This window comes from Phoca vitulina, unplaced genomic scaffold, assembly GCF_004348235.1.
Source record: "Phoca vitulina isolate PV1807 unplaced genomic scaffold, GSC_HSeal_1.0 scaffold27, whole genome shotgun sequence".
Classification (NCBI taxonomy): Eukaryota; Metazoa; Chordata; class Mammalia; order Carnivora; family Phocidae; genus Phoca; species Phoca vitulina.
The window spans coordinates 25,705,885-25,732,844 of record NW_022589730.1 but is presented as its reverse complement, the minus strand read 5'-3'; the positions used below and the strand labels follow the sequence as shown (position 1 = coordinate 25,732,844).

Below are 26,960 nucleotides of genomic sequence, written 5' to 3'. Positions count from 1 at the left end.
GTGACCTGACTACTTACCATCCAAACTGACACACCTTTAAGAATGAAGAGAGTCACTACTGATAATCAGGCTAGGACAAGACTCAAACCAGGACTGTCCTAAGCAAACCAGCAGATACAGTTACCCTACTTACTAATCAACCACAGAGCAGAGGATCCTCAAATACCAAGTAAAGTCTAAATGGAACAGGGTTCAAATTTCAAGCATACCAAAAAAAAAGAATTCTGACCGAAGCTTATCACAGAATGTTCAGAGCTAGAGTTCGGCTTTCCCTGACTAAGCCAATGAGCAACATCCCCGGCTTTTAATAAGAAACACCTCTAGTACTTCGACATAATGTGACTGTGGGAACTATAAACTGTTCAATGACATCCTGTCACTTGCACGTACTGATCTGCGTTCTGCCTTATTACATACAGTAAGTCGGTGAGTCAGCTTGCTTCTTCAGTGTGACGGCCCTTCAAGTAGGAGAAAAGGCCATTATCAACTCTTCATCTCCAAGTGACACATGTTCAATAAAATTTAAAACTGTATTTCAAAGGATGTGGTTTTCTCTAGTCAGCGCCCCACTATACCCTTCAGAGTTTTCAGTGTTCTCTAGCCAACTTCCAATGGTGCGTGTCTGACTTTCTGTGCCTGAGACCTTCTCTGCTCTGGCCACGTGTGCAGCAGACCACAAGTGCTAGGACATGAAGCTCCCCGGTAGCAGCCCCCACCCAATGACACGGGAACTGGCATTTAAATGCCCAGTTTCCTTTCCTTCTGGGTGGGAGAATTCTGCATGTTCGTTACTGTTTCCCATGTTTTCTTAGGGGAATAGCTCTAATGACCCACCCAATACAGCAGATGGCTTAATAATGCTTTTGGCTGCCTTCCCTCCCCTACCTCACTTCCCTACTTCCTCCTTCCTTACCAGTGCTTCCTCCATTTCCTGAATAAATTCCTTGCATTTGAATCCTTGTCTCAGGGTCTGAGACACACACTGTGAGACATGCTGATATGCGATCATTTCTAAAACATGATACGTGGAACATAAAAGCACAATCTCAAATCTGACCCGTACAAACTCACTACCTTATTTTGATTTAGATAGTACACTTTGGTTTATGCAGCTTAAAATTGCACCAGCACACTTCACAAGTTAACTCACATCATCCAGGAGGCAGAGGCAAGACTGACCCTTATCCATCTTCCCCTCCTCTGTTCTTCCTGTTGCTCCTCAGAGAAAGTTCCTCCTGCCTTCTAGCTCTCCCTCAGATCAGCCCTTCTGCGGGCTTATGCCAAGACCGCTTTTAATTCTGATTCTGTCATTTGCTGAATTCTGCGTATTTCTCAGTTTGTCTTCAATCAGATCATTTACTACTAGATTAGCTGAATCTTCAGGAATAATTCTTTTTTTTATTTTTTATTTTTATTTTTTATTTATTTATTTATTTTTTTAAAGATTTTATTTACTTATTTGACAGAGAGAGACACAGTGAGAGAGGGAACACATGCAGGGGGAGTGGGAGAGGGAGAAGCAGGCTTCCTGCGGAGCAAGGAGCCCGATGCGGGACTCGATCCCAGGACCCTGGGGTTATGACCTGAGCTGAAGGCAGACGCTTAACGACTGAGCCACCCAGGCGCCCCTTTCAGGAATAATTCTTAATCCAGGCCACTGAACAGGGGAGTAGGTTTCAGAAGGCTGTCACTCTTTTTATTTGGGCACAGAAATGCACCCGAGACATTATTTATCCCCTACCTATTTACTCACTTCAGTACTGACTCACTTAACTCAGGTATCTTTCTCACTTAAATATAAATTCTTGCACATCTATATTTCCTGTTTACTACATTTCCTGATCTTTATATCGGCAAACATGCCGGTATTACAGAAACTGAAAAATAGTTTTAGAAATCTACCCATTAGCTCTACCTCCTCAGCTCCAGTGTCATTAAGGATAAAAGGTTTCTGGCAACCACCAAGAGTTCACAGATCTAGAAGTACCTGACATTATTCAGATCTGTAAATGTTAAAGGAAACTAGTTTATTACCCAAAGTAGATATAGCTCTAACTCTATACCAATAAAAACATATTGTATATTACTGCTTCTCATAATTACAGATTTTAACTTCTCTCTGGGTTTAAGAATGGCAGAGTCCGCAGTGCACGAAGGGCAGCACCTCTCTCCACTAATTAAAACTGTCCTTAGCAGGAGAGTTACAAACAGACGTGGAATTCTCCCCGCAGTTCATGCTTAATTGCACTAAATTTCTACTACCATGTTCTGTAATATTCTCATCTTGTGAAGAAAAAAAAAAAAGTGTGACCTAAACGCCTGGTATCAGATAGTACCACTGGAATCTAATTTTTAATATCAACTCAGGCCAATTCAAGCCCACGGCAAAAAGCAACTCTGCATTCTTTAAAGGCATCATACCTCAAAAGGGAAATGATTAAATGAATTATTCTACTAATGTAACATCTGTATTATTGTAACTTGGACAAAATAATGACAAGTCTTCAATCTAGGATAAAAATATATAATACAATATATATTTTTATAAAAGTATTCAACCAGCAGACCTCAAGTCTCACACTCTCAAGAGGCACACACCTCCCAAAATTTGTTGAAGACAGAAAATCGAGTCCAAATGAAATGAAATACATTCTGAAGGGCCCAAACTGCCAGATGAAAGAGGAATACTATTGCTCTGCTATATGAATGCCTTCATATGCAGGTGCTCAGAGAGTAGCAGTATGAGCTGGAGAAGGACTAAGTATTTTATTTATAGTTCTAGCCTTAAAAATGCTAAGGAAGTCTTCCCTTTCTCTGATGTGGAATCCAATCCATTGTTTAATATGGCAATAACCTAATCTATCTTATCCCCTGATGACAAATTAGCTTCTGTAGAACTCAATTATGTAACTGTTACTACTATCCTTGGAGAGGGTGTTAAGAGTCAAGGAGAGCTTTCTTCAAGTCCCAACTCCACCACTCATGAAGCGTCCTCGGGCAAATTATCAAATCTTTTCTAAGCCTATTTCCAAATAAGTATTAGTTTGAACCATTTTTTGCAACCGTATAAAAAAAAAAAGAGCACAGAAACAGTAATTCTTAGCCAGGCTGAAATGCATGATGTACTGCATTGAAAACACGGCCCAGTGCCTGACGCAGGACAAGTACGCCCTTCTATCTACCTCTCAACCTTATAGTCAGCTGGTCTCAACTCAGCTGTCCAGCCATATTCTTCTTTCCCTTCTGAACTCCAGTCAAACTGAACTGCATTCTCGTGTCAGGATGGTAGTTTCCCAACCCCTCCTGCCTAACTGAAATGCCACACATCTTTCAGAACCTAGATCGTGTGACGTCTCTACCAGAAGCCTTCCCAGAGCCCCAGTGAAGATGTCTCTCCTTGCATGAACTGACATACGCCTTCAAATATACCCCTTTGATGGTATTGCACACCCTGCATTACGTTTCAGTGCGCGTCTGAACAGGTCTTAAATCTGCCTTCCGCAATGCCAGCCCAGGCATTTGCAGGAGTTGTAAGTGCGGAGACCTCCAACTCCCTTTTGTTATTTTGCATAAGCTCTGCTGACTCCATAACCTTAAGGAAAACAGATACATGGGAACTTCAGGAGATGGAAAGAACGGAAGAAAAAAGAATTACATTGTGGAAATTTAAGAACTGAATATGTATTTCATACCGGTATTCTGCTCCCCACCCTTTCACAAAACTCATTCTTATGGTGCACATTCTAGTTAGCTGATACACGGCTTCAAAACCCTGATTAACAGACTGAGCCAGAAGAGCAGCAAATTCCTGGTTGTTGAAGATCTTCAGATTACAGCCTATGATTGAAAAAAGTAAAAACTGTGTAAAAAGAATATCATCGTAAGGCAGTAATTTTTAAAGGGCAACAGATCTTAAAAAATGAGCATGCAAATCATCCCCCGATTCCTAAAATTAACGGCAACTAGAAAAGCTCAGCAAGTTGACAGGATGGGTCGACCGACACTGGTGTATCCGTACCTGGTGGGATTTTACACACTGTTGCGGGGTGCCACCCATATCTCTGATTGCAGTTGGGGCTCTGCACAAAGATTGCACTATCACTTAGGCACTCAGCAAAAACTTCTCCACCTATGTAATATAAGCGCACTCCTCTCCCTAAAACAAAATACATATGGGATTAGTTAATGGGATAACAAATACATATGGGATAATTAGATTAATGGGATAACATTTCCTGTTTCAGCATGACTTTGGAAGAGTCTCTTCTTGGACAAGTATTAAAATGATGGAAGCTATTTTGATAACCCTTCCCACAGCGATGCTTTTCTGAAGCCTAACTGTGAAACATACCACTCTATATTTTTCCAAGTATTTTTTAACAAAGATTTTATTGATTTCCAAATATAACACATGCTTATCAAAAGTATTTTGACAATGCAGAAAAGTACACAGCTAGTAAAATAATTTCATACAAATTATGTATTATTTTAAAATAAGTGAAAGAAATTGAGTTAAGTTTAAAGGAATTAACTCTTTGGGTAAATATGCCTTCACTATAATAAATAGTATTTCCTTAACAATCCCACTAAGGTTAAGAAAAAAAGCAAATAAAAATCAAGACATTGGAATCATTTGCCCTTTTTAAAATTATATATTAAGGTGACAACTAAATCCCTAGACAGATAAGCAGAATTAGGTAAGGAAAGAATAAGCTGGAAGATTTTAACAGACTTCTTTCAGAATCTAACAAATCAAATACATACAAAATATTTGAGACAAAAGGATTTAAAAAAGCCAACCATGAAAGGCAGAGATCTAAGACAGCACCTAAGGTTCTCACCCCTGGTGTGTATACATCTCTATTAGTCAGTCAAGCATGAATCTAGGTGCCGCTGTTAAGGAGTTTTTCCAGATGTAATTAAGATCTCAAATCAGCTGACCTCAAGGAGAGGCGATTCTCTCTTGGTGGGCCTGACTTAATCAGGTGATATCCCTTAGAAAGGACTGGGCTGTCCCTGGTGAAGGCGGATTCAAAATGTGAGCGAGCGGGTTCAACAGCAGAGATTCTCCGTGGCTCACTGTGAAGACTGAGGGTCCATGGGGCAAGGAATGCTGGTGGCCTCTAGCTGCTGAGAACAGCTTCTAGCGGCCAGGCTGCAGGAAATGAGGCCCTTGGGGCTACAACTTCAGGGAAGTGGACTGTGCAACAATCATGAGCTCAGAAGAGGACCTCAAGCTCCAGACGAGAGCACGGCCCAGTCCACACCATGGTCTCCCTTTCTGAGACCAGGAGAAGACTCCTAACCCATGCCTGGACTCCTGACCCGCAGCAACTGTGATATCACAAATTTGTGTAGTTTCAGGCTGGTAAGTGTGTGGGAACGTGTTATGCGACACAAGAAAACTAACCTACAGTCCAGATTTAACACATAAACACAGAACCTGACACCCACCTCTCATGACCACAGACTATTGTAAAACCACCAAACATGTCCTTGACCATCAGGAAAAGATTAAATCCAAACAGGAGAGATTTTCCAGGCTATAGTCTCTGATCAAAACCACCCGATAAGTTAGAAATCAAAAGTGAAAAGACAATCCAAGAATTACAGCAATCTAAGATTGTGTAGAGAAGTATATATGGTAGAGAAAACCTTCTGTTATCTGTACGCAGAACCCCAATTAAAACACAGGCAGAAACAGAACTATTTTAGTTAAGGGTTGGGTGAGTATTCAGAAGCCCTCCTTACCCACAAGACACCTAAGATTACATAAAATTTACACACCACACAAGATCTGAGAAATTCCACACAGAGCCACATCACAGCCCTGCGTAGAATCACACTTGCTGTTTAGTGACCAGCATTATTTCTCACAAGAAGCGATGGTTAATTCATCAGAAACAGAAGCAAACCATTGTTAAAAGAGGTTCCTTTAAGGTAATGAGAACTATGTTCAGTTATATTAGTGGCACTCAAACTTTTTTTTACCTCACTGCCAAAAAAATACTGGAGACCCCAAAGAGTCGCTGTTTATGTGGATTGCATCTATGGAAACTTACCACACTCGATATTAAAACTGAGATTCAAAAAAAATGTATTAATTCATTTAGAAATCTAAATAATAAACCTATTACATATTCACATAAATAACATGGTTATGAAAAATAACAATTTCCCCTCCCCCCCAAAACTAGTGAGAATAGCAATGCTTTACATTTTTGCAACTCTCTCTAATGCCTGGCTTAACAGAAGAGAGTTGGATTCCCGGCAGATCCTACATGTAGTCGCTTGCAAAATCACGTCTTGTAGCTTCTGGAATATTTCACTGTACATTCACGAGTGAATGAGAGTGAAAAAGGCTAATAGGATCTTAGTAGCATTATGAAAATAGTTTTGACCTCACAAACGTGCTAAAAGGATATTGGGACTACTACCTTTTGAGATCCCCTGATTTATTTTTTCGACTATGTATTAAATAGCAGTTCTTGTTTAAAATCTCTTGCTTCAGATTAATGGTGAGCGGATTTAATTACTTAATATATGAACTCACGGGAGGGAGAAATACTAGGAGATGTCAACAAACTGAAAAAAAAGTCATGATTTGTTAAAATCATTATTCTGAAATCTGAACACGACAATCCTACGACTGGTAGAGACTCAGCAAAGTAATTTTAACACCTTTTTTTTAACTGACGGACCTCCCAGTATCAAGGGTGCCAAATACAGAGAAGCCGGCGGCCAGAGTGGGCTCTGTGAAAGCAGCGGAGCCGTGCACGGACGACAGAGGCAGGCGACCGCACACAAGCCCTTGATGCGGTAAACCACACGGTGCTCCCACTATGAGTATGCGGCATCGGTTCTTCACACAAGGGAAAAACACATACCTATGTGTCTTCTTGTCATTTCTACAGTCGCATTTCGGTTGACGTTGGAGAGCAACCCCAGGCAGAACCTCTCTGAATTGGATGGATCTGTGAAACCGTCTACAGTGAGTGAGGGCTGTGACGCGTGGAAGGTCTCGCCGACCCTCTGGTTTAATTCATAATAGGCTATTGAACACCAAAATGCAGGTTCTGAGTAAGTAACTGGCTGCAAATCTGGGGAAAAAAACCAAACCCATAAAAGCAAGAAATGTTGTGTGAACAGTTCAAGCCAAGAAGAGACTGAGTATCACCAGCTATCTGTACGTGCTCTACCCCAGACTCCCCTGGCTACTGCTCAGGAAGCGCACTTAACATCTACACCACAAACTCCGGTCTCCATTAGATCATACCAGATTTCCAATGTTTCAGATTTCCCCCATCGCATACAGTCATCTAATCTTCAAACATCTTCTTTAGACTTTACGGTGGCTCATGTTCTACTAGTAGTTTTATCCAAGTTCATGTTCAAATATAAAACCATCGCAGGCAAAGTACGTCAACTTGCATAATAAAACTAATTTTGGGGTAGGATGAAGTGGAAGAAAGCTGGAGCAAGGACTGGACTTAAAAGCCAAAAGATAGAAGAAAAATTCTATCATAATAATAGGATACAAAATACGACATATTTTTGACACTGTCTATTTTAACAGGAGATTCTCCGTGAGTTACCCTAGTTACCAAAATAGAAAACCCACGCATACACAAGGAACAGAAAGTAATAAAACACAAAAAGCATGCAAGTGAAAACAATACAGAATCAAAAGAATTTACATATTTAATGGGAAAACTAGGGCCACATGAATTTAACTTCTATAATTTTGATTAAAAGACACAAGGAGGGGTGCCTGGGTGGCTCAGTCAGTTAAACGTCTGCCTTCTCAGCTGGGAGTCTGCTTCTCCCTCTGCCCCTCTTGTGCTCTCTCTCTCTCCAATAAATAAATAAAATCTTTTAAAAAAAGACATAAGGAATATCATGAAAAATATGAAAATTTTTCCTAATGTGTGTAGAAACTGAAGAGACATTGTGAAATACTGAGGTAAACTGAAGGCCAAGAATTAACTACACAACGTACACACACACACACACACACACACACACACACACACACACCTCTCCCATCCCCCATACACGTGTATGTATATACATACATATACACATATATATACACTTCATATTAATAATTGCTATTACAAAATACATCCTAAAATAAACATACCCATATAAATCTAGCCATAATAGGTCATAACACTTTCCATGAAGAATATGATTTCCACAAATAGAAAGATTAGGTCTGTATGCTCATCTATGCCAGGAGAAAACAGTTTTAATAGTATTAAGGCAAATTACCATTTTTAAAAAGCACAAATTTGAACAATCATTTGATTATTCATTGGGATCCGCTTCTCATATATATGAAAAGTAATTATCAGAGAAGACATATAATTTACTCACATAGTGTAAACCGGTGGGGGGAAAGAATTTGCAACTTACCCAAACTATGATTAACGGGGGAAAGAGTAGTAGGAGATAGTTCTGCTGGAGATCCTGAAACAAAAGAATTCAATCTTATAATAGATGTGCAAGTATTTCCAGAACTTCTGACCAAATAGTAAATAAATGAATAAAATGAGGATACATCTGGTTGTAATTAATGATCACAAATAATACAGATAAGTTACATCCTAAGAATTCAAAATACACAAGTGCTATATGGGAATTTAATTTTGAAGGTTTCAGTATATACAAGGTACAAAAGAATATAAACAGTCCCGGCTTCTAGCCACCCAGTTCCCCTTCCCAAAGGCATCCAGTGTTGCCAGTTCTTTGTGTACTCTTCCAGAAATATTCTATGAACCTCACAAGCAAATTTATTTTTCTGTACTCCCCCACCTTGCTTTTTATATACAAATAGTAACCGTTCTGAACTTTGCTTTTATTCTACTTACTGATTCAGGAATGCTGATGTGTCCTTATTTCTCTCTCTCTCTCTATATTAGCCACATAAGCTTAAATTATGGTGTATTATGATCCTATATTGATAGATACTCAGACTATTTTCAATCTTCTGCTTTATGAACCAAGATTGCAATGACTGATCTTGTACATTTTGCATACTTTCAATCCTATCATTCTCTTAACAGAGAAACCGCCAGGTCCAAGGGCTATACAACCGTGATTTTGGTAGATTTTGCCCAAACTGTCATCTATAGGGGTTGTACCAGTTTACAGTCCCAGTAGCAACTGGTGTTACCAGGATGAATGGTGTTAGCTCATGTGTTAGCACTGATCGGTGAAAACATGGTTTCACAAGTATAGTTTTAATTTGTATTTCACTTATAAATGACACGGAGCAAGCAGACTTATACTTCTTTATATTGCAGTTCCTTTGTGTGAATAGTCTCTTGGCTCACGTTTCTATAGTGATGTGGATCACTTTTCTCACTGATTTCTAGAAGGCTCTTTATGTACTGGGGCTATTGGTCCTTTTATGTTATGTGTTGTAAATATTTGGTCATCTCTCTTACGACTCTTTGTAATTTTGATTAAGCAGAATTAAAAAAACCTTTCATGTACTTTATCAATCATTTTGGGGTGTCACACTTTGATAAAACGGTCATGACAGCTGGATATTCTTGACTTACTCTTAACTTTAAGGAGATACTTCTAGTGTTTCCCCATTAAGTATGACGTGGATTTGGGGATGAGAGATAAAATTCCTTATTCAGCATTTTTGCATCAATAATCTCAAACAGGGGTGCTTGGACAGCTCAGTGGGTTAAGCATCGGCCTTTGGCTCAGGTCATGATCCCGGGGTCCTGCGATCAAGACCCGCATCGGGCTCCCTGCTCAGGAGGGAGTCTGCTTCTCCCTCTGCCCCTCCCCCTGCTCATGTTCTCTCTTCTCAAATAAATAAATAAAATCTTAAAAAAAAAAATCTCAAAAATACTGGTCTACAGATTTACACTGTAAGTGCAATGTTACACTGCCTCAAGAAGACAGTCTAGAAGCTTTATGTCTTTTTTATGTTCTGTAACAGTTTGGCACTGTAATAAAACATTTTTTAATAGTTTGGTCAATTCCTGTGCAAAATTGTTTGCAGTGAATAATCTTCTAGGGTTTACCCTAGGACATTGCTCTACTTCTTCTATGAAAGTTCACTGTTAAGATATTTTCTGGAGTCAGTTTTGGTAAATTATATTTCTTAGAAAATTATCCATTTCTTCCAGTTTTGGGTAAACAGGTTAAACCTAATCAAGAAAATAAGGGGAGGGGGCAGAAATACATAAAATAAGAAAAAAGAACAAACACAGAGAAAAAATAGAATTATTCAGAGACTACTTCACTCAATTCCATGTAATTAAATTTTAAAACACATTTGTAGCAAATGTTGTTAATTAATGTAATTACAGAATACATTGTTTTCTGATCATTTTTTCTACATATCTTCAGAAAGTTATGTAAAAAAGCATGCATACTTCAAATATCACAGCAATGGTGTGGCTGTAGACTAAGACAGGTCAGACCCCCACTGCTACCCCCACACCACAACAACCACGACATAAAATAGCAGGTGACACAGGTGGAATGGCAACCCCCGGTTAAACAGATGAATCAAAACTACAGAACAGGTGATAATCAGAACAATCTTCCATAAGAAAATTAAGTTCTTTTTTTGTTCTTCAGTTTGAAAAATCTGTTGGCAAGTCACAACAGGTCCAACTAAGAAAGGTCAAAATATATTTAGAACAATGAACTAAAACTCACCATTTCCTGAAGCTGATATAAAATAAACAAAGCTACTGTGAGAAATGGAGGAAACTGCCCAATTATTCACATCTCTTAACTATTGATTCCTCTACTAAATACTTATCACTTATCAGAAGTGACCAGTTAGAATTACAGATTTAGAAGAATGGTTCATTATAATCATACATAAAATTTTAAAAAGTTAAACAATTCATTAGAAACTTTTTTTACAAAGAGGCAAATTAATTGATAATTAACCTATTAGTTACTCATATATTCATGCTGCTACTGAAGTCTGCAACTTCTGGTTATGAGAAGCAATAAATACCCTAGTATTTAGGCAGTGGTTACTAGCAGTATTGGCAGCTAAAACATCTAGAGGAATCCTTGTGTATTTTTGTATACAAATTTGCATATAGTTGTAGAATACATTTTTCTTTTTTCTTTTTTAAAGATTTTTTAAATTTCTTTGTCAGAGAGAGAGGGAGAGCTTGTACAAGCAGGGGAAGCGGCAGGAAGAGAGAGAAGCAGGTTCCCCACTGAGCAAGGAGCCCAACACAGGACTTGATCCCAGGACCCTGATGAGCCAAAGGCAGATGCTTAACTGACTGAGCCACCCAGGCATCCCAGGATACATTTTTCAATGAGGAAACTTTAGGCCAAAAGGAATGTGTATTAAATTTTTATAACTGCCAAAGTACCTCCCCAGAATGTTTAGTCCCACCAACAATTTATGAGCTAGTGTTTCTTCACACCGGGTCACTACCTTCTGACATTTGCCTATTTGATTGATAGGGTGAAAGAGACTACTCTGTATTTTTTAATTTTTATTTTTGTTGTAAATAGTACATTCATATAGTTTTTGTCCATTTTTCTATTATTTATTATTTTTCTTCTTAATTTGTAAGTGGTTTTAAATTTTGAAATCAATTAGACTGGTCATTCGTTTGCAAGTATTTCCCCAAGTTTTTGGTTTCTTTTGATATAGCTTTCAAGGTGACATTAAATTTTTAAATCAAACATTACTTTTTAGAGCAGTTTTAGGTTCACAGCAAAAGTGAGCGAAAATTACCAAGAACTCTCATATAGCCATGTACACATACATGTATAATCTCCCCTGCAATGAGTACCTAGCACCACAACGGTTCATTTGTTGTTATAAAAGAACTGACATGGACACATCGTTATCACCCAAAGCCCAGAGTTTACATGAGGGTTCATTCTTAGTGTTGTACATTCTATGGGTTTTGACAAACATATAATAATACCTATTCACCATGTAGTATTATACAAAATAGCTTCACTACCCTAAAAATCCCCTGTGCTCTCCCTATTTATCTCTTCCTCCCCTCTGACCCCTGGGTATCACAGATCTTTTTATTGTGTCTATAGTTTTCCCTTTTCCAGAATGTCATATAGTTGGAATCATAAAGCATGTAGCCTTTACAGACTACCTTCTTTCCCTTGCAATATGCATTTAAGGTTCCTCCATGTCTTTTCATTACCTGGTAGCTCATTTCTTTCTAATGCTGAATAATATTCCATTCTCTGGAAGTACCACTGTTTATTTATCCACTCACCTATAGAGTGCTTCCAAGTTTTGGCAATTATGAATAAAGCTGCTATACACATCCATGTGCATGCTTCTGTGTGTCCATACATCTTCAACTCATTTGGGTAAACACTATGAGCGTGACTGCTGGATCATACGGTAAGAGTATGTTTAGTTTTGTAAGAAGCTGCCAATGTGTCTTCCAGAGGAACTGTACCATTTTGCATCCCCACCAGCAATGAATGAGAGTTCCTGTTGCTCCACGTCCTCACAAGCATTTGGCATTGCCAGTGTTTGGATTCTGGCCACTCCAAGAGGTGTGTTGGGGTAACATTTTAAATTTTATTTATTCAAATTTGTCAATATTTTCTCTGATGGTTTTATATTTTACATATTTCTTGCTTAGTTTATTTTAAAAATTCCTCATTGTCATGTACTAAAAATTATAGGGTTTCATTTTTTACATTTAAGTGTTTGCTCCAAATGGAATTCATTTAGTATGAGATGAATTACATGTTTAGCATTCAATTTTATAATTTTTTTGAGGAATTTTAAAATTAGTATGAATTTCCTAAGCAAAATTAATGGCTAAAAATATATTAAGTTTGAGTAAATTAGCCAACCATAAATTAATAGCACACAAGTGAAACAATAAAAAGAGAATTATTCTTTCAAAAGGCACATACAAAAGGACTTACAGGTCTTAAATTCATTCCTTTGCTTTCCTATTACAGAGAAAATCCTAAAGAACTGAAATTATCTACTATTTTGCTCTTAGACCAAAAAGGCTTAAAAAGCAAGCTTTAAAAAACCTAATTTACTGAGTAGAGACCCATCGCTTTCACAGACCTTTCAGAAAACTGGGAATCATGCTGGGGTACTCCTTCAACCTTGCCCTACCTAATCACCAAGCAAGTCCTACACCTCAGCAATGTATCTCAAAAGCATCCAGAAACCAGCCAGAGAAGTCTACTGCAGTAGTCAGGAATAGGGTGTCCAGAATCTCACATCCTAGGTGCAAATTTCTGTCACTTTTTAGCTCTTTTTTTATGATGTCCACTGCAGTGTTGTGTTTTTATTTTTAGTTTTTATAAACACTGACCCTTTTAAAATTAAGAGTATAATTATTACTAGATGAAGGAAATTACATGGAATGCTTATATTTTTTTGTTTTACCTAACTTTAATTTTTTATAATAAACATCCACTTGGTATAGAATTCAAAATGTTGCAGCATAATTTCATCTGTAAAATACTCTCTTTTATTTGACATAGAATGGTAGAAATATTAGATAAAGCAAAAAAATAAAAAAGGAAAAAAGACATTACATGTAAGATGTCAATTCCAGCTCAAAAAATATACATTTTCCTCATGTTTATTACGTGTTACACATTTTCAAATTTTCAATGAGCATGAATTCTGTTTATAAGAATAAAGGTACTTTTCTTTTGCTTTTATTAATAACTTCTACAGGGTTCCCCTTATAATTAGAACGTAGAAGACTGAGAAAAACCCTGGCTCCCAAAATAACCATAAGAAAATACTGGAAACACTAAAACAATTTTATTTTTCTTTAGAGTTACCAAAAAGCTGTACACCTATTTAAGTCGAAGTGAGCTAGTTTGCAGAGGGGGATGAAGTCTTCCTATGGAAGCAGAGAGTGGGGACCATCTTCATCACTGAGAGCGCCTGCCAAGTCTGGACACAGACACACAGGACTGGGCTTGTCAAAGGAAAAACCAACTAATATTCTAATGGCCAAGCACAGGCAAATGGAATCTGAGAAGCCCAAGCATGGGCATAGTCCTCCTCTTCATCAGCCAATTCTAACCTGAGTTAGCCAATTCTAGCGGAGTACAGGGTAGCACAGGAAGTTTGGGGAAAGGCTGGAAAGCAGTGAGAGATCCTGCAGTCTTGCCATACCCGTATCTAAAAACCTGCTGAGGTAGGAGGCTACCCCTACCTTCAGGCCTGTGGTGATCTAACATTAATTAAAACATCAAATCATCACCCATCCAACTCAACTCCTAATCATGTGGAAGATATCAGATTAAAAGGGGAAGGCTTTCCAGGGGAGAGTATTATCTATATTACTCTCTAGTATTATTTTAGACGTAATACCCAGCATGCAATTAAAAAAACAAACATGAGACGTGCAAAGTAGTAGGAAAAACTGACCCTTAATGAAAAGATAAAAGTCAACAGAAGCAGACTACATATGAAGCAGGTACTGGAATTACCAGATAAAGATTTTAAAATGGAAATTGTAAAATTAAAAAATAGATAATCTGACATGAATTCACTGAATTGGCTTAACAGCAGACAAAAAGCTAGACCCAAATATAGACAATGGAGCCAAGGTAAATCAATGGAGAAAGGAACGTCTCTTCAACAAGTAGGGCCAAAACAACTGGACACACATCTAGGGGAATGGAAGAAAGGGCAGAAATGGTAAATATGCAGGTCAATACAAAAAGTTACTTTTTAATCCTTTAAAAATTAAAAAAAAAAAACCAAACCTCAAAGTCTAAAGCAAAAATAAGATACTCTGGGGTTTATATACACAGATAAGTAAGACAAATGACAAGGGCAGCACAAACAGGCAGGTGGATGGAATTAGTGTTATCAAATTCTTACACTGCGCATGAGGTTGTAAAAATATTACAACTTAACAACCTAAGCAGTCGATGATGAAATTGGGATATACGTTGTAATCATGAGAACACTCACTGAGAGAACACTACTAAGTGGTACTGTTAAAAAGTCAAGAGAGTAAATAGAATGGATTCAAACATAAATATATTTGATTAATCTGAAAGAATTCAGGAAAATTAAGAACAGAGGAACAAAAACCAGATGGGACAAATAGAAAAGAAACAGTAAAATGGTAACCCAAACTCAATGACATCAGTAAAGACACTACATAAAAACAGACTAAATATTCCAATTAAAAGAGATTGATAAGGACATGCAATGCTATCCAGAAAGAACACATTTTACATATAAAGATACAGACAGGAGATACATTTTACAACAAGGGTCAATTAATCAGAAGGACATAATCATTCTAAATGTGTGCCGGTTAAAGACAGAGATTCAAAATACATGAAGCAAACACTGACAGGACCAGAATCAGAGCTGGAGACATTAACGCTGCTCTCCATTACTGAGTACAAGTAGAAAAAAATGAGAGGATTAGGAAGATCTAAACACCACCATCAAACATGCCTTAAGTGATGTAGAGAACTCAGCAAGTGCAGAACAGACATTCTTTTCAATTACACATGGAACTCTTCCCAACACAAATAAGACATATTGTGGCATAAAATAATTTTTAGCAAATTTCCAAAGACTCACATCATGCATAGTATATTTTGGACTGTAAGAGAATTCAGTTAGAAATCCATGAAGTATCTAGAAAATCCCCACAATTCTAAAAAACCAGAGTTTAAAGAGAGTTCCATTTTGTTCTAAATTGGGGTCCTACATCAGTTAGAACTTTCTTGCCATGGCACCGAGAGAGGAATGGACAGCAGGTAGAAGACTGGTAGTTAAACCAACTTTTAGCATCTCATGAATCAAATATGCACATTATCACTGTAAGAAATAATTTATATGTATCATTTTGAAAAAGTAACAGAATTAGAAATATTAGATTAGGTTCAAAGCAAGCCCCCAAACACTGAATCCATTTTAGTTGAGTCCACTTATTCTCCCCTTCTCAAATTTGACCCTTTATCATAACCACTGATTATCTCCACCTTATTGCTCCTCCCCTGTGTCAGCTCTATGATCAAGTAGGGATTTGTGCACTAACTGGAATCCTTGTGGCCTTCCACGTCTGGCTTCTTTCACTTAATATAATGCTTTTGAGGTTCATCTATGTTGTACCACGTATCAGTACATCGCTTTTTTTATATAGTTGAATAATATTTTGACATACAAATATACCTCATTTAATTTGTCCAGTGATCATCTGATGCACAGTTGTGTCACTTCCACTTTTGGACTAGTATGGGTAATACCTAAGTGAACATTTGTGTACAAGTTTAGTGTGGAGGTCTTTTCAATTTTCTTGGGTATATACCTAGGAGTGAAACTGCTGGGTCATACTGTTTTTCTATATTTAACTTTTTTAAGGAACAACAAACTTTTCCAAAGCAACCCAACCATTTTGCATTCCCAACAGCAACACATGAAGACTCCAACTTGTCCACATCCTCACCAACGCTTCCACTGTCCTTTTCTGATCACAGCCATTGTAGTGGGTGTGAAGTGCCCAAGTACCCAAGTGAAGTGGGCACTGTGGTTTTGATTTGCATTTCCCTGATGGCTAATGATGTCGAGCATCTTTTCTTGGCATTCACTTTTAAATGTCACAGTGGCAGTGGTCCATCAAAAAAGGAACATGGTTGGTTCAGGAATACCGATCTTTGGCATATACGGGTGTATTAGGAAGATATATTTAGAAAGCCAAATATCATTTGCAATAAGACATCTGCATTAAGATGTACATGTTTGATTTCCAGTCATCATTAGAATATCTACATTTATTGGTTATTTACTACTCTGAACAGTTACAAGTATGATTAGCTACAGCAGAAGCTTCTTAATCTGGGAGTCTAATAACGGAAAGATTTAAACAACAGAATTATTGTAAAAGCCAGTCCCCAGGCCCCCCCCCGCCAATATTAATTCATTTAAAAATAACTTAGATCATAACTACAGAATGCTTTAGTATAAACTGTGTAGAAAAACTGATAGTGTAATTTGACAGGCTGTGATATTAAAGTATCCAATCCTTAAGATTACAGACAGTGTGGAACAGAGCAAACCAGACAATGACAGTGATACCACAGCTACTTCACTGGTAACCCAATTAGTTCTGGTGGATTATACATTTTATTAGATAATAACTGTTTTAAAGCTTTGACATGTGTAATATTTATTCCATGCTAAAACTTTTTCTCCACTGTGTCTGCAGTGGATAGCTAAAAGTTAGAAATTAATTGAATTAGGTCAGGTACAAGGTATTTTGTGAAAACAATCTACTATCATTCAGAACTCACTATCAAGTTAAAGGAGCACTGAAAATCTGACCCTTATCCCCCACCTCCAAATTTCTCAGAAAATCTGTTATTGGGCTCATTATGGTTTTTCATCACAAAGACATTTATTCATCGGGTAACTAAAACTTTGAACAGAAGCACACAATACTTAAACAGAAAACTACTGGAGTGCTCTCAAACTCATTTAATCTAATGAGAGGAAATTATAACAATTATTCTGCAGAGTAGCATGTGTAACTTTTTCATTGACAACAGGGCCCTCCTTTGGATGGTTCAAATATAATTACGTCAATATAGAAGGTTCTTTTTATGATATATGTCCCAACTTCTCCACACTGAAGACTCACAAATAACACTTGTGGGGTTTTAAAGAGGGCAAAAATGTCTATGTCATTACTGAGGAATTTTGAAAAGTTAAGTTTTACCTGTATCCATACTTTGGTTCAACTGTTGATCGCTTGTTTCTCCATCCTCACTGATATATCCAGGAGGTGGCGTTTCTACAAAAGTTTAGAACAAATCAAGCACAGGTGCAACTGAATGAATCTCACCACTTTTCTCCTAGCTACCAAAGATAACCAAAGAATCACTCTGAATAATAAATATGAGTATTATATAACATTATTATAAAAGATAATATTTGGTACTGAGGACTTATGATCCAGGTTCTGATCCAAATCTTACAGGTGAATCCTTAAAGCCTACTTATAATATAATCAAGCTCTCTAGGCATATTTTCTTAGCTATTATTTACATATCTGGCTCATTCCCATATGTATATTTTCTGGGGCAAGAGCCAAAAATAGAACTTCCAAGATGCCTCAGTTCTGAATCAGTATGCTTCAAAGACATTAGTACCTACTTTTTTCTTTTTTTAAACTAATGGCCATCATGGATGGGTACATCTAGGAGATGATTAAAGAACACACAACGCACATGAGATTTCGGATTACAAAGTAATACGGGCTTACCTTAGGTTCTATGGGGCAAAATATGGTAATATGTTTCAGGACAGGTCTAGTTTGAATTCCACCTAAAAAGTACATTTCTCCAGGGATTTCTAACCAGTAAATCCTGAGTGTTTGAAGGAGAAATTTAAATTCAAACACAGACTACTGCACAAACCTGAGGCAAAATACTCCCTGAAAAAAATACTCTAATGTGTCATTTCCAACATGCTTAATGAACAAAATGTTTATATTCAAGAGGCATCTGAACAGCTGAATAAGCTTCATGTAAAATAAATACATGTATATAATTTTACCAGTTAGAATTTCAAGGAAGAAAAATAAGTGATTATCAACAGTTTAGCATTTTCATGGCTGGGCAGTTTGAAGCAGTTCAAGATAATGTAATTACCAAAAGGGAGAGGGAGACATGTGGGTGAAAGGGCTCATGTGCTGAACCCTTCACACTCTCCCTTCAATAAGCTAAGCGCAAATCTGAACCTTAGTAGAGAACTCTTCATTCAGTGTCAGTACCCCAAAATTGTTACTGAGGAAATTCCAGGAATAAAATAAAATACCTTCGTAGACTCAAACAATAAAGAACACAAAAACAAGATTAATATGTATCAATATGTACTATCTTAAAGGTTAAAGCTAACAAAATTAAACAGGGGGACGTTTTGTCAGTTTAACCACCCATGTCTCAAAGGTCTAAACAGGAAGAACTACTGAACTTTTAAATACTTTATCCTGTTTTACTTTTCTCCGTTATTATCTGTAAAATAATAAAGCTATTAAGCATTTTGGAGAAAATACTAAAATTTCTCTTGAAGTGGAACAGAAAAATGAACCCTTGGCCTGCACTGTCAGTTGGCGCTGGGTAAAGCCCCGTTGTCCGGAAAAGCAAATAGGTGTGACCCACTTTTGATTTTCTACTTTATAAAATAAACCGAATCTAAACAAATAAAGAAAGGAAAATAAACCCAAACATCTCCACAAGTAAAAGCCACTAGCCACTTTGATTAACATCCTTCCAAATAATTACTGGGGAGGTGTCTTACAAGACTGTGTGCTGACACCTTGGTTTCCTGGTATTGCTGAATAATACAAATTCCCACATCAACGACTTAAAGTGCACCCCCCACACCACACACATAACCACCTCTGGCTAAGGCTTCTCCTGAGCAAGGGCCTGTTTCAGTCCTGCCCCCCACCCCCTGTGTCCTCATACCCCACCTGCTCTATACCCTTCCCTCCTGACTTCTCAAAAAGTTTGTTTCCTATCAACCTAAAAAAAGTCTTAAACCCTCTTTTGGAATAAAATAATAGTTAAAAAAAATGCACATTAAAACAATCAGGAAACACTTTCTACCTTTAAAATTAGCTATTTTAAAAAATCCTTCTTTTTCTTATGTTTTTAAAATTGTCTTCAATAAACAAGCATTATATCCATGAGACACATTAACGAAATCTTTTTTAAATGTACTTGAAACTAAGTTCCTTATATATTTTCTGTCATATTAAAAAAAAAAAAAGAGTGGGGTGGAGAAATATTACAAAAGGAGAACAAAATTGAGACACTAAAATATCCAATGTATAGCTCAATCCTCATCCTAGTATTATATCTTTAGTTTCTGCTAGGAAAAAACCCAAAAAACAAAAAAAGGAAAACACAAAGTAAGAAAATATTAGTTGTTCTTCTAAAAAACAATAGTGAAAACTAAAACTGCATCATGGAATATTATTACTAGGTCACATAATATAGTAATTAAAGCCATAGTAATAGTATAGTATAGTAATTTGAGAACCATGTGGTTAAATTCATTTATTTTTCAGCAGAGGTTCCTGAGGCCCAGATGAAAAAACTAAATTAGAGGATTTCTGATTTTCAGTACAGCAGTGCTGCTACATCTTAGGAATTCTATCTCCTATGGGAATGTTACATTTCTCTCAAACATTATCAAACTATCTATGAAAATGATTATTGGGTTGATTTTCAGTGACACTTGTTTTAGGAATACTTTTTTCCTGTACCACTTATTGTGCTTACATTCTGCCTCTCTCTTAGCTTCAACAACTAAGACAAAACTTACTAAGATCTTTTCTTTTCTGCTTCTCACAGTACTTTGATTAAAGCCACTGCAAAAGAAAATGAAATATAAAGTAAAACTTTTCTCCAGACAAAAGCGTTTAAAGTATGACGAGGCTTCTACGTGTCACAAAATCATCAACCCACAAAGTAGATTTTTCTATTCAAAATCCAGAAGCCCTTTAAAAAGTCAAACCACAATTTACAAATACTTGAATGTTGAGGAACAAACTTGGTATCTATCCCAATTTTCAGGAGATTCGGAAGGCAAAAATACCTGGGATGTAATTACTCTGTGGCTCGATTCCCGCTGGGAAATTAGTGTTTTCTGGAATGGAGTGGGTATAATCGTCCAGAGGAGGCAGTTCTGTCAGGATCTCAGTATGCCGCGGCACTAGTACTGGAGGCAGAACTGGAAGAGGCAGAGGGGTCCAGGTCAGCAGCAAGAAAGCAGGGATGGGCACTGGGGGTGGGGGACAGACCAGACCTTCGTCGAAAAACTTCACACACACACGAAAAGAAGAAAGTAGCCTGCTTAATTTTTAAAATTTAGGGTTCACCACTTTGGCATTATACTAGCTACTGAGAAATTGACAAATCTGATTGGTTTTAACTTGCCATGTAGTCCAGAATCTAAATTTCCAATTTATCCTGTACTTTGACGAACAAGGTCATTTGGTAATATTATTACCACCATAAGAATTCATAAATCCCCGCTGGAAAAGGTGCAGAAAGAGCTGTGAAGTCAGATTTAGGCCATTTCTAAAAACACAGCTGTCTTCTCTTTAAAAGTTTCAAGTACACAGCTAAGTAAACTAAACGTCTTGCCATGAACTTCACTAGTCTGCTTAGATGCAATCAATACCATTAAAGTACTTCAAAAAGATGCTCAAAGAACAAAACGACTCAACACAGCTCAGGCAGCAGACAGGTAAAGAGGTCTATCAGTTTAGTTCCAAGCAGACTGGGAATCTGGGGATTAGAATTTCCTAGATATGTAACTCTGAGGTCAAATAGTATGCTCTCCCAAGAAACGGACATATCTGACTCTCTAAGGGTTTATTTTTCCTATTTAAAACGTTTAAAAACTACTTTTAATTATTAGCAAATAATACACTGTATTTTTAGGTAATTTATTAGAATTTTACACCAAAGTTTCCCAGGGGCAACTGCCTATGAGTACCTAACATACTTAAGGTCAAGCATTAAATTTAAAACAAGGAAAAAAAGCCCCAATTTTTCTACCTGGTGTCTCAACTCTCTGGTAGTGGTAAGGGTTTACACATACTTCATCCTTTTTAAGATTAAAAGCATATTCGCAGTTTTCGATTGCTTTGAGCTCATGGTGACTGTGAAGGTCAGGCCAGCGCCACAATCGGCAATATATGACGTGTGGCAGTCCTTTTCGATGAGACACTTGTAGACGGCCATCCAGAGACCTGTTGAGAAGCAAGGGGAAAGAAAGGTGGGAACTTTAAAAACAAAATAGGCACAGTCGACCGGGCTAAATTAATACAATAAGGGCATAAAGAAAGGAATGACAGACATTTAGTTAGTTTCAGTGAGTACAAGGAAGAAAAATGCACTATTTAATGGGGCTGCTATAAAAGTAAGCAGCAGCACTAGCAGATGTTTCTCATAAACACGCTACATAAATGACTCGGATGTCAATGAGTGGCTAACCACTTGGGAAGAAACTGATGTTTAAAAAAGGATCATACAGTATACTTGAAAAACTTTTTGCCAACTTCTATCTTGAGTAAATCAAGCTCTTATTTAGGGATGCTTTGGAGGGCATTAATACTGTAGGTGACTGAATTATCAAAAAAAGGAACTAGTGTGAAGAATGGTAAATACCAACAATGATGTAAAGTAACTTACTCAAACTAATGTAGCTCATTACCCAGTTGTGATTGTTTTGAGTACCGAGGTGTAGTTCTATAGCTCACACAGTAATGCAGATGGTGATGAAATACAATGAGATGAAATGGACAAATACCAATATGCTCCAAAAGAGAGTAAGGTGATTTAAAAAAAAAAAAAAAGAGAACATAAAATGAGTTAGCCTAGCGTTAACTGTGATATAAGGGGTTTGGTAAATAACTATGTATTTATTAGTATAAAGAAGATGAGATTTAGATGACAGCAAGAAATTTAGCAAAAACTGGTTATAGATCTACTTGAAAATTAGGCCAACAACAGATTAAAATCTAATCTCAAACTCAAATGAGAATATAGTTATCAAAGTTCCTATTTTTTAGGGGATGCAGTAATTTAAAGAAGATTCAAAACTAAAATTTCATCGATCAAAACATCAGCTGACACATTTAATATATCGTTAATACCGGCAAGCAGGTATTTTAAATGCCATGCCTTATTTACATTAAGGAAACATCCTAGGCAAAATGATACTGAGCAACCCATAACAGGTCTTCCAAAACAGCCCCCCGCCCCAAGATTGCTAGGATTCCATAGAGGGCAGAATATTCACCTGGTTTGTTCAGAGAAGCTGTAAAGGCCTGTTGTATCCCACTGATCTATCGTATTTGGTGTACTCAGTCCCCAAATTTCAGAGCAAGTGCTGTGCATAAATTGAAAAACAAAAAATTGATGTGAACATGGAAGCATGGTTATTCAAAATACCATGATGTAAAACATGGAAAATGTACAGAATACTTCCTTCACCCAGAAAATATATATATCACTTCACTTTTTCACGGGCTTTTAGTGCTAGTTTCTATATTTTCCATATGAAGGAAGCCAATAAAATGGAACATGTGACTCCAGATAAGTTATGATTATGTTTTAAAAATGTGAACACCAATGCTCTCTAGCTTCATGAAATCATACCTATAATGCCCTTTCCAATTTCCTCTACTCACGACAAAAGACTAATACCTGTGCCTTTGGCCTTACTGAGAGTGCTTCATTTTATAATCTTGTTTTTTTTTTTTTTTTTAAAAAACTTATCTAAAAATGGATGTCAACTGGTCTTTTCAATACAGGAAAAATTTCACTTAAGTTAGATACATATCCACAGTTAAGATTTTCACATCATTTGTTTGAGAAACTTATCTATTCAGTTTTACTACTACTACATAGGAGAAGGAAGTGCATTCTGAAGTCATTCAAACATAGCATACCACCTTAAAAGCTTTAAGAAATTGCTGTGAGGACTAAAGATATGTGAAAGCACCAAATTCTTAAAAAATGACATGAATATGAAAAATCACCTATATCTAGTTTTTCAAAATTCAATACACCTGAAGGACACAGATCAGGAAGACCTCAAGCTTCTTCTTCCACATCTCATGCCAGACCATGGGCTGCCCTGAGAAAATTCTCCCTACTTCCCTGCCATGGCTTTATGTCACAGTCACTTCTCATTGTGGGAGAAGGAAAGAAGGGCTTCAAAGGCAGTCTGGAATGGACCTTTTGCCTCTCAACAGGTCTCAGGTCAAAAGTTGCGTTTTTTACAATTAAAGTCAGAAGGTAATTTCTGAAACAAACTCAAACTCCATTTCTTACATCTTACAAAATCATCAAAATTTCAAAGAAGAAGAAGAACCATTTCAAAACAATTTTTGGAAATAAAATCAAACAACTGATTAAACTCCAGATGTACACGTTGCTAATGAACTAACTGAGTCAACATTTCAGAGGACACTGGTGGCAAGTGCTGTCTTCCTGTGGCCTGGCAACACCCCTCGAAGGGGCTGCTGGGCCACCGCAGAGCCACCGGGCTACAGACACATTTCATGACATGCCCTGGCGGCTACAGCAGCCAAACTGGACGATTTTTACAAATGCATTTGCAGACACTACCCAGCATCCTCTTAAGGTATTTTATAGATTCTCTTGCTTCTTAGGCTGTAGAAACCTTTCATTTCCCAAACAACAAAAGTCAGAAAAGTCAAGAAACTGGAGGATAATGTAAATCTTTTCTTTTTTCCCCAAAGATGTATTGACTAAAAAACCCATAACATACATGGTTCTTTTATTTAAGATATTTATCAATTATCTACCGAAAACATAGAGCACCAAGTTGTTTAAATCACAATAAAATCAACTACATTCTAGAGTGTTATGAATCTGAATTTAAACCTCAGAAGGGAAAGTATACAGCTTACTCTTCAACCTTTGAAAATAATTCGAGGAAAATGACTAACAAAAGATTAGATCAAGAGGCTATTCTGCTCTTATGAGTGTTTAATGAAGATTTCACTCAAGTAATTCTGACACGGACACAGAACCAGAATCTAAAAGAGAGCACAAAGAGCTTAAGTTGGGCTTGAATCAAGCCTTGAAATATATCAGACAATAATAAACAGTCCTTGCTCAGAACATGCAATCAATCTAGAGGCAGGCCGACCTAGATCCCACCCCCAACTCAGCCAGTTTCCAACTTCCATCACAGGGTATGGATAAGCCTCAGTCCTACTGTTTACTGTAACATCCTTCTCCAAATTAGAAGATTTACTTAAAAATATTAAATTCGCTTCTAGCTAGTAAAATTTTTGCTTGTTTATTTAAAAATGTCTTTTTTTAAAAGAATAAATTTATAACAAAATACACAAAGCACCTGGAATAAATGAAAGTATGAATGTGTCAAAACTACACAAAGAAACATTTTAATTATTATTAAAGAACACAAAGGCAAAGTAAGCAAAGAGAAAAGCATCTACTTTCCTATTCAGGAAGACATCATAGTGACATCAATTCTGCCAAAGTTACGCATTTCATGCAATCTCAATACAAATCCCAGACAAAATTACTCCAAATATAACATAGCAAAATAAATAAGAATGACCAGGAAAACTTTAACAAAGAAGAACAGAGACTGGCCCTACCAAATTCTGAAAATGTTATAAATTCTCAATAAAAACAGTATGCAATTAGCAAGAGTACACAAACAAAACAGAAGTCCTGCCTGTAGAGCAGCCTCAATTAGGCAAATCTTCCTTCAGATAAAAATGACAGCCTCTCAACAAAATATAATAAAATCAACTATTTGAAAACAGTGGAGAGAGACCAAAAGGACAAAAATCAAAAGGAAGTCAACCTTTGTAAGGGGGGAACTATAGTGGATGAGCCGCATTTAGGTGGCTTTGTATCTAAGGACAGCCCACAGTCTGAGCTTGGCAGGACATCTAGACCTTAAGCAGAAAACTGCAGTTTGACTGGCACAAACAATCAGAGAATGGACATGGGGCTGCCAGAGAGGCTGGAAAAAGAAGGAGAAAAATCTTGTAAGAAGGAGTGACAGGGAGAAAAATATCAAAATATGAGTGTGAACTCTGCCCAAATCTTTGACTGACCTCTCAACTACATATATGGGAGAGACTATACGGCCTGCTGAAAACTAGCACTTGGAAATCTAAAAACAAAATCCTGAAATCTCAGCTGTTGCTTACATCAGAGGCAAACAGTTTGGAGTTTGAGGCTGACCAAAACTATCTGCTAGAACAAAAATCAACTCTTCAGAGGAAGATAGCAGAGTTTAGAGTCTCTAGAATATTTCATCCCTAATTATCCAGTACAAAAAGCACAAATTACTAAACATATGTAGAAATAGGAAAATGTTACCCCCTAGTCAACAGAAAGAATAGCCAGTAGAAACAGACCCCCAGAATGAAATAACAGACAAGGATTTTAAAGTAACTACTGTGAATATGTTCATGGACTTAATGAACAGATGGGAATCTCAGCTGATTAATGGAAACTATAAAAATGAATCAAATGGTAATTCTAGAACTGAAAATTATAAAATCAGAAATTAAAAAATTAACCTGATGGTTGGGGGAAGACAGAAGAGTCAATATGAAGATGAGTCAACAGAAATTACCTAAGCAAAAGAAGCAAAATGAAAAAGACTGAATAACAAAATGAACAGTCTCAATAATGTACAGCCCAAGAGGAAGCAAAAACAAACCAGAAGAAATATTTGAAATAGTGACGGCTGAAACATTTTCAACTTCAGTTTGAAACTAAACTCATACTTTAAAGAAACTCAGTTAATACCAAGCAGTTTAAATACAAAGAAAATCACACTTGGGCACATCATTGTCAAAATATTAAAAATAAAAGATGAAAAGAAAATCTTCAAAGTGGTGAGAACTACAAAAACTCTTGGCATAAAGGACTCCATCTAAAGCCCTGCACTAAGAGACTTGATTAAGCTCTAGCCTGGCTTCTAGGAGCCTACGGTCAAGTCCCTGGTAGGATCCAGACCCTGTTGGGGAAAAGGTCAAGACGGCCAAAAGAATTTACCATTTGTTCCTGCCAACACTTGTCCATAGACCCCTGACCTCCTTTTAAAAAACTTGCACTTGTAAATCCTTCCCCAGTCTCTTTGAGATGTACTATGTGTCTCCTACAGCTCAGGAGTCTTTTCTCAAGTACCTGAAATCTGTTCCTTTGAAATGTAATCAGTCATCCGAAAGGACAGATCTGTCTCCCAGATTACCCTCAGAGGGAGGGTAGAAGCCTAACTTCGAGAGAAACGCCATTTAGCAGACACAGATGGCCCAATGACACTGATACTGACCAACCCTCTTACCCATTTTTTTGCTAATTTTTCTCTTCCATGACTCTGCTCAAGCCTCTACTCATTCCCCCAGCCCCACTCC

At 37.2% G+C, this 26,960-nt stretch overlaps 1 protein-coding gene across 6 annotated transcripts in view; it reads right to left on the bottom strand.

The window, feature by feature from the left end:
• SMAD2 (SMAD family member 2) overlaps window positions 1-26,960 on the bottom strand; it is an 80,502-nt gene that overhangs the window by 5,269 nt on the left and 48,273 nt on the right. For 4 of the 6 annotated variants that reach the window (XM_032422562.1, XM_032422561.1, XM_032422560.1 and 1 more), the window contains 8 exons: window positions 22,823-22,912; window positions 21,577-21,770; window positions 20,609-20,743; window positions 17,721-17,795; window positions 8,419-8,472; window positions 6,888-7,100; window positions 4,019-4,156; window positions 3,693-3,837 (listed from right to left, as the gene is read on the bottom strand). In XM_032422562.1, the coding sequence (XP_032278453.1) occupies window positions 3,693-3,837; window positions 4,019-4,156; window positions 6,888-7,100; window positions 8,419-8,472; window positions 17,721-17,795; window positions 20,609-20,743; window positions 21,577-21,770; window positions 22,823-22,912 (1,044 nt within the window). The remainder of the gene's footprint in view (window positions 1-3,692; window positions 3,838-4,018; window positions 4,157-6,887; window positions 7,101-8,418; window positions 8,473-17,720; window positions 17,796-20,608; window positions 20,744-21,576; window positions 21,771-22,822; window positions 22,913-26,960) is intronic. The other 2 variants (XM_032422565.1, XM_032422566.1) reach the window with 2 other exon arrangements.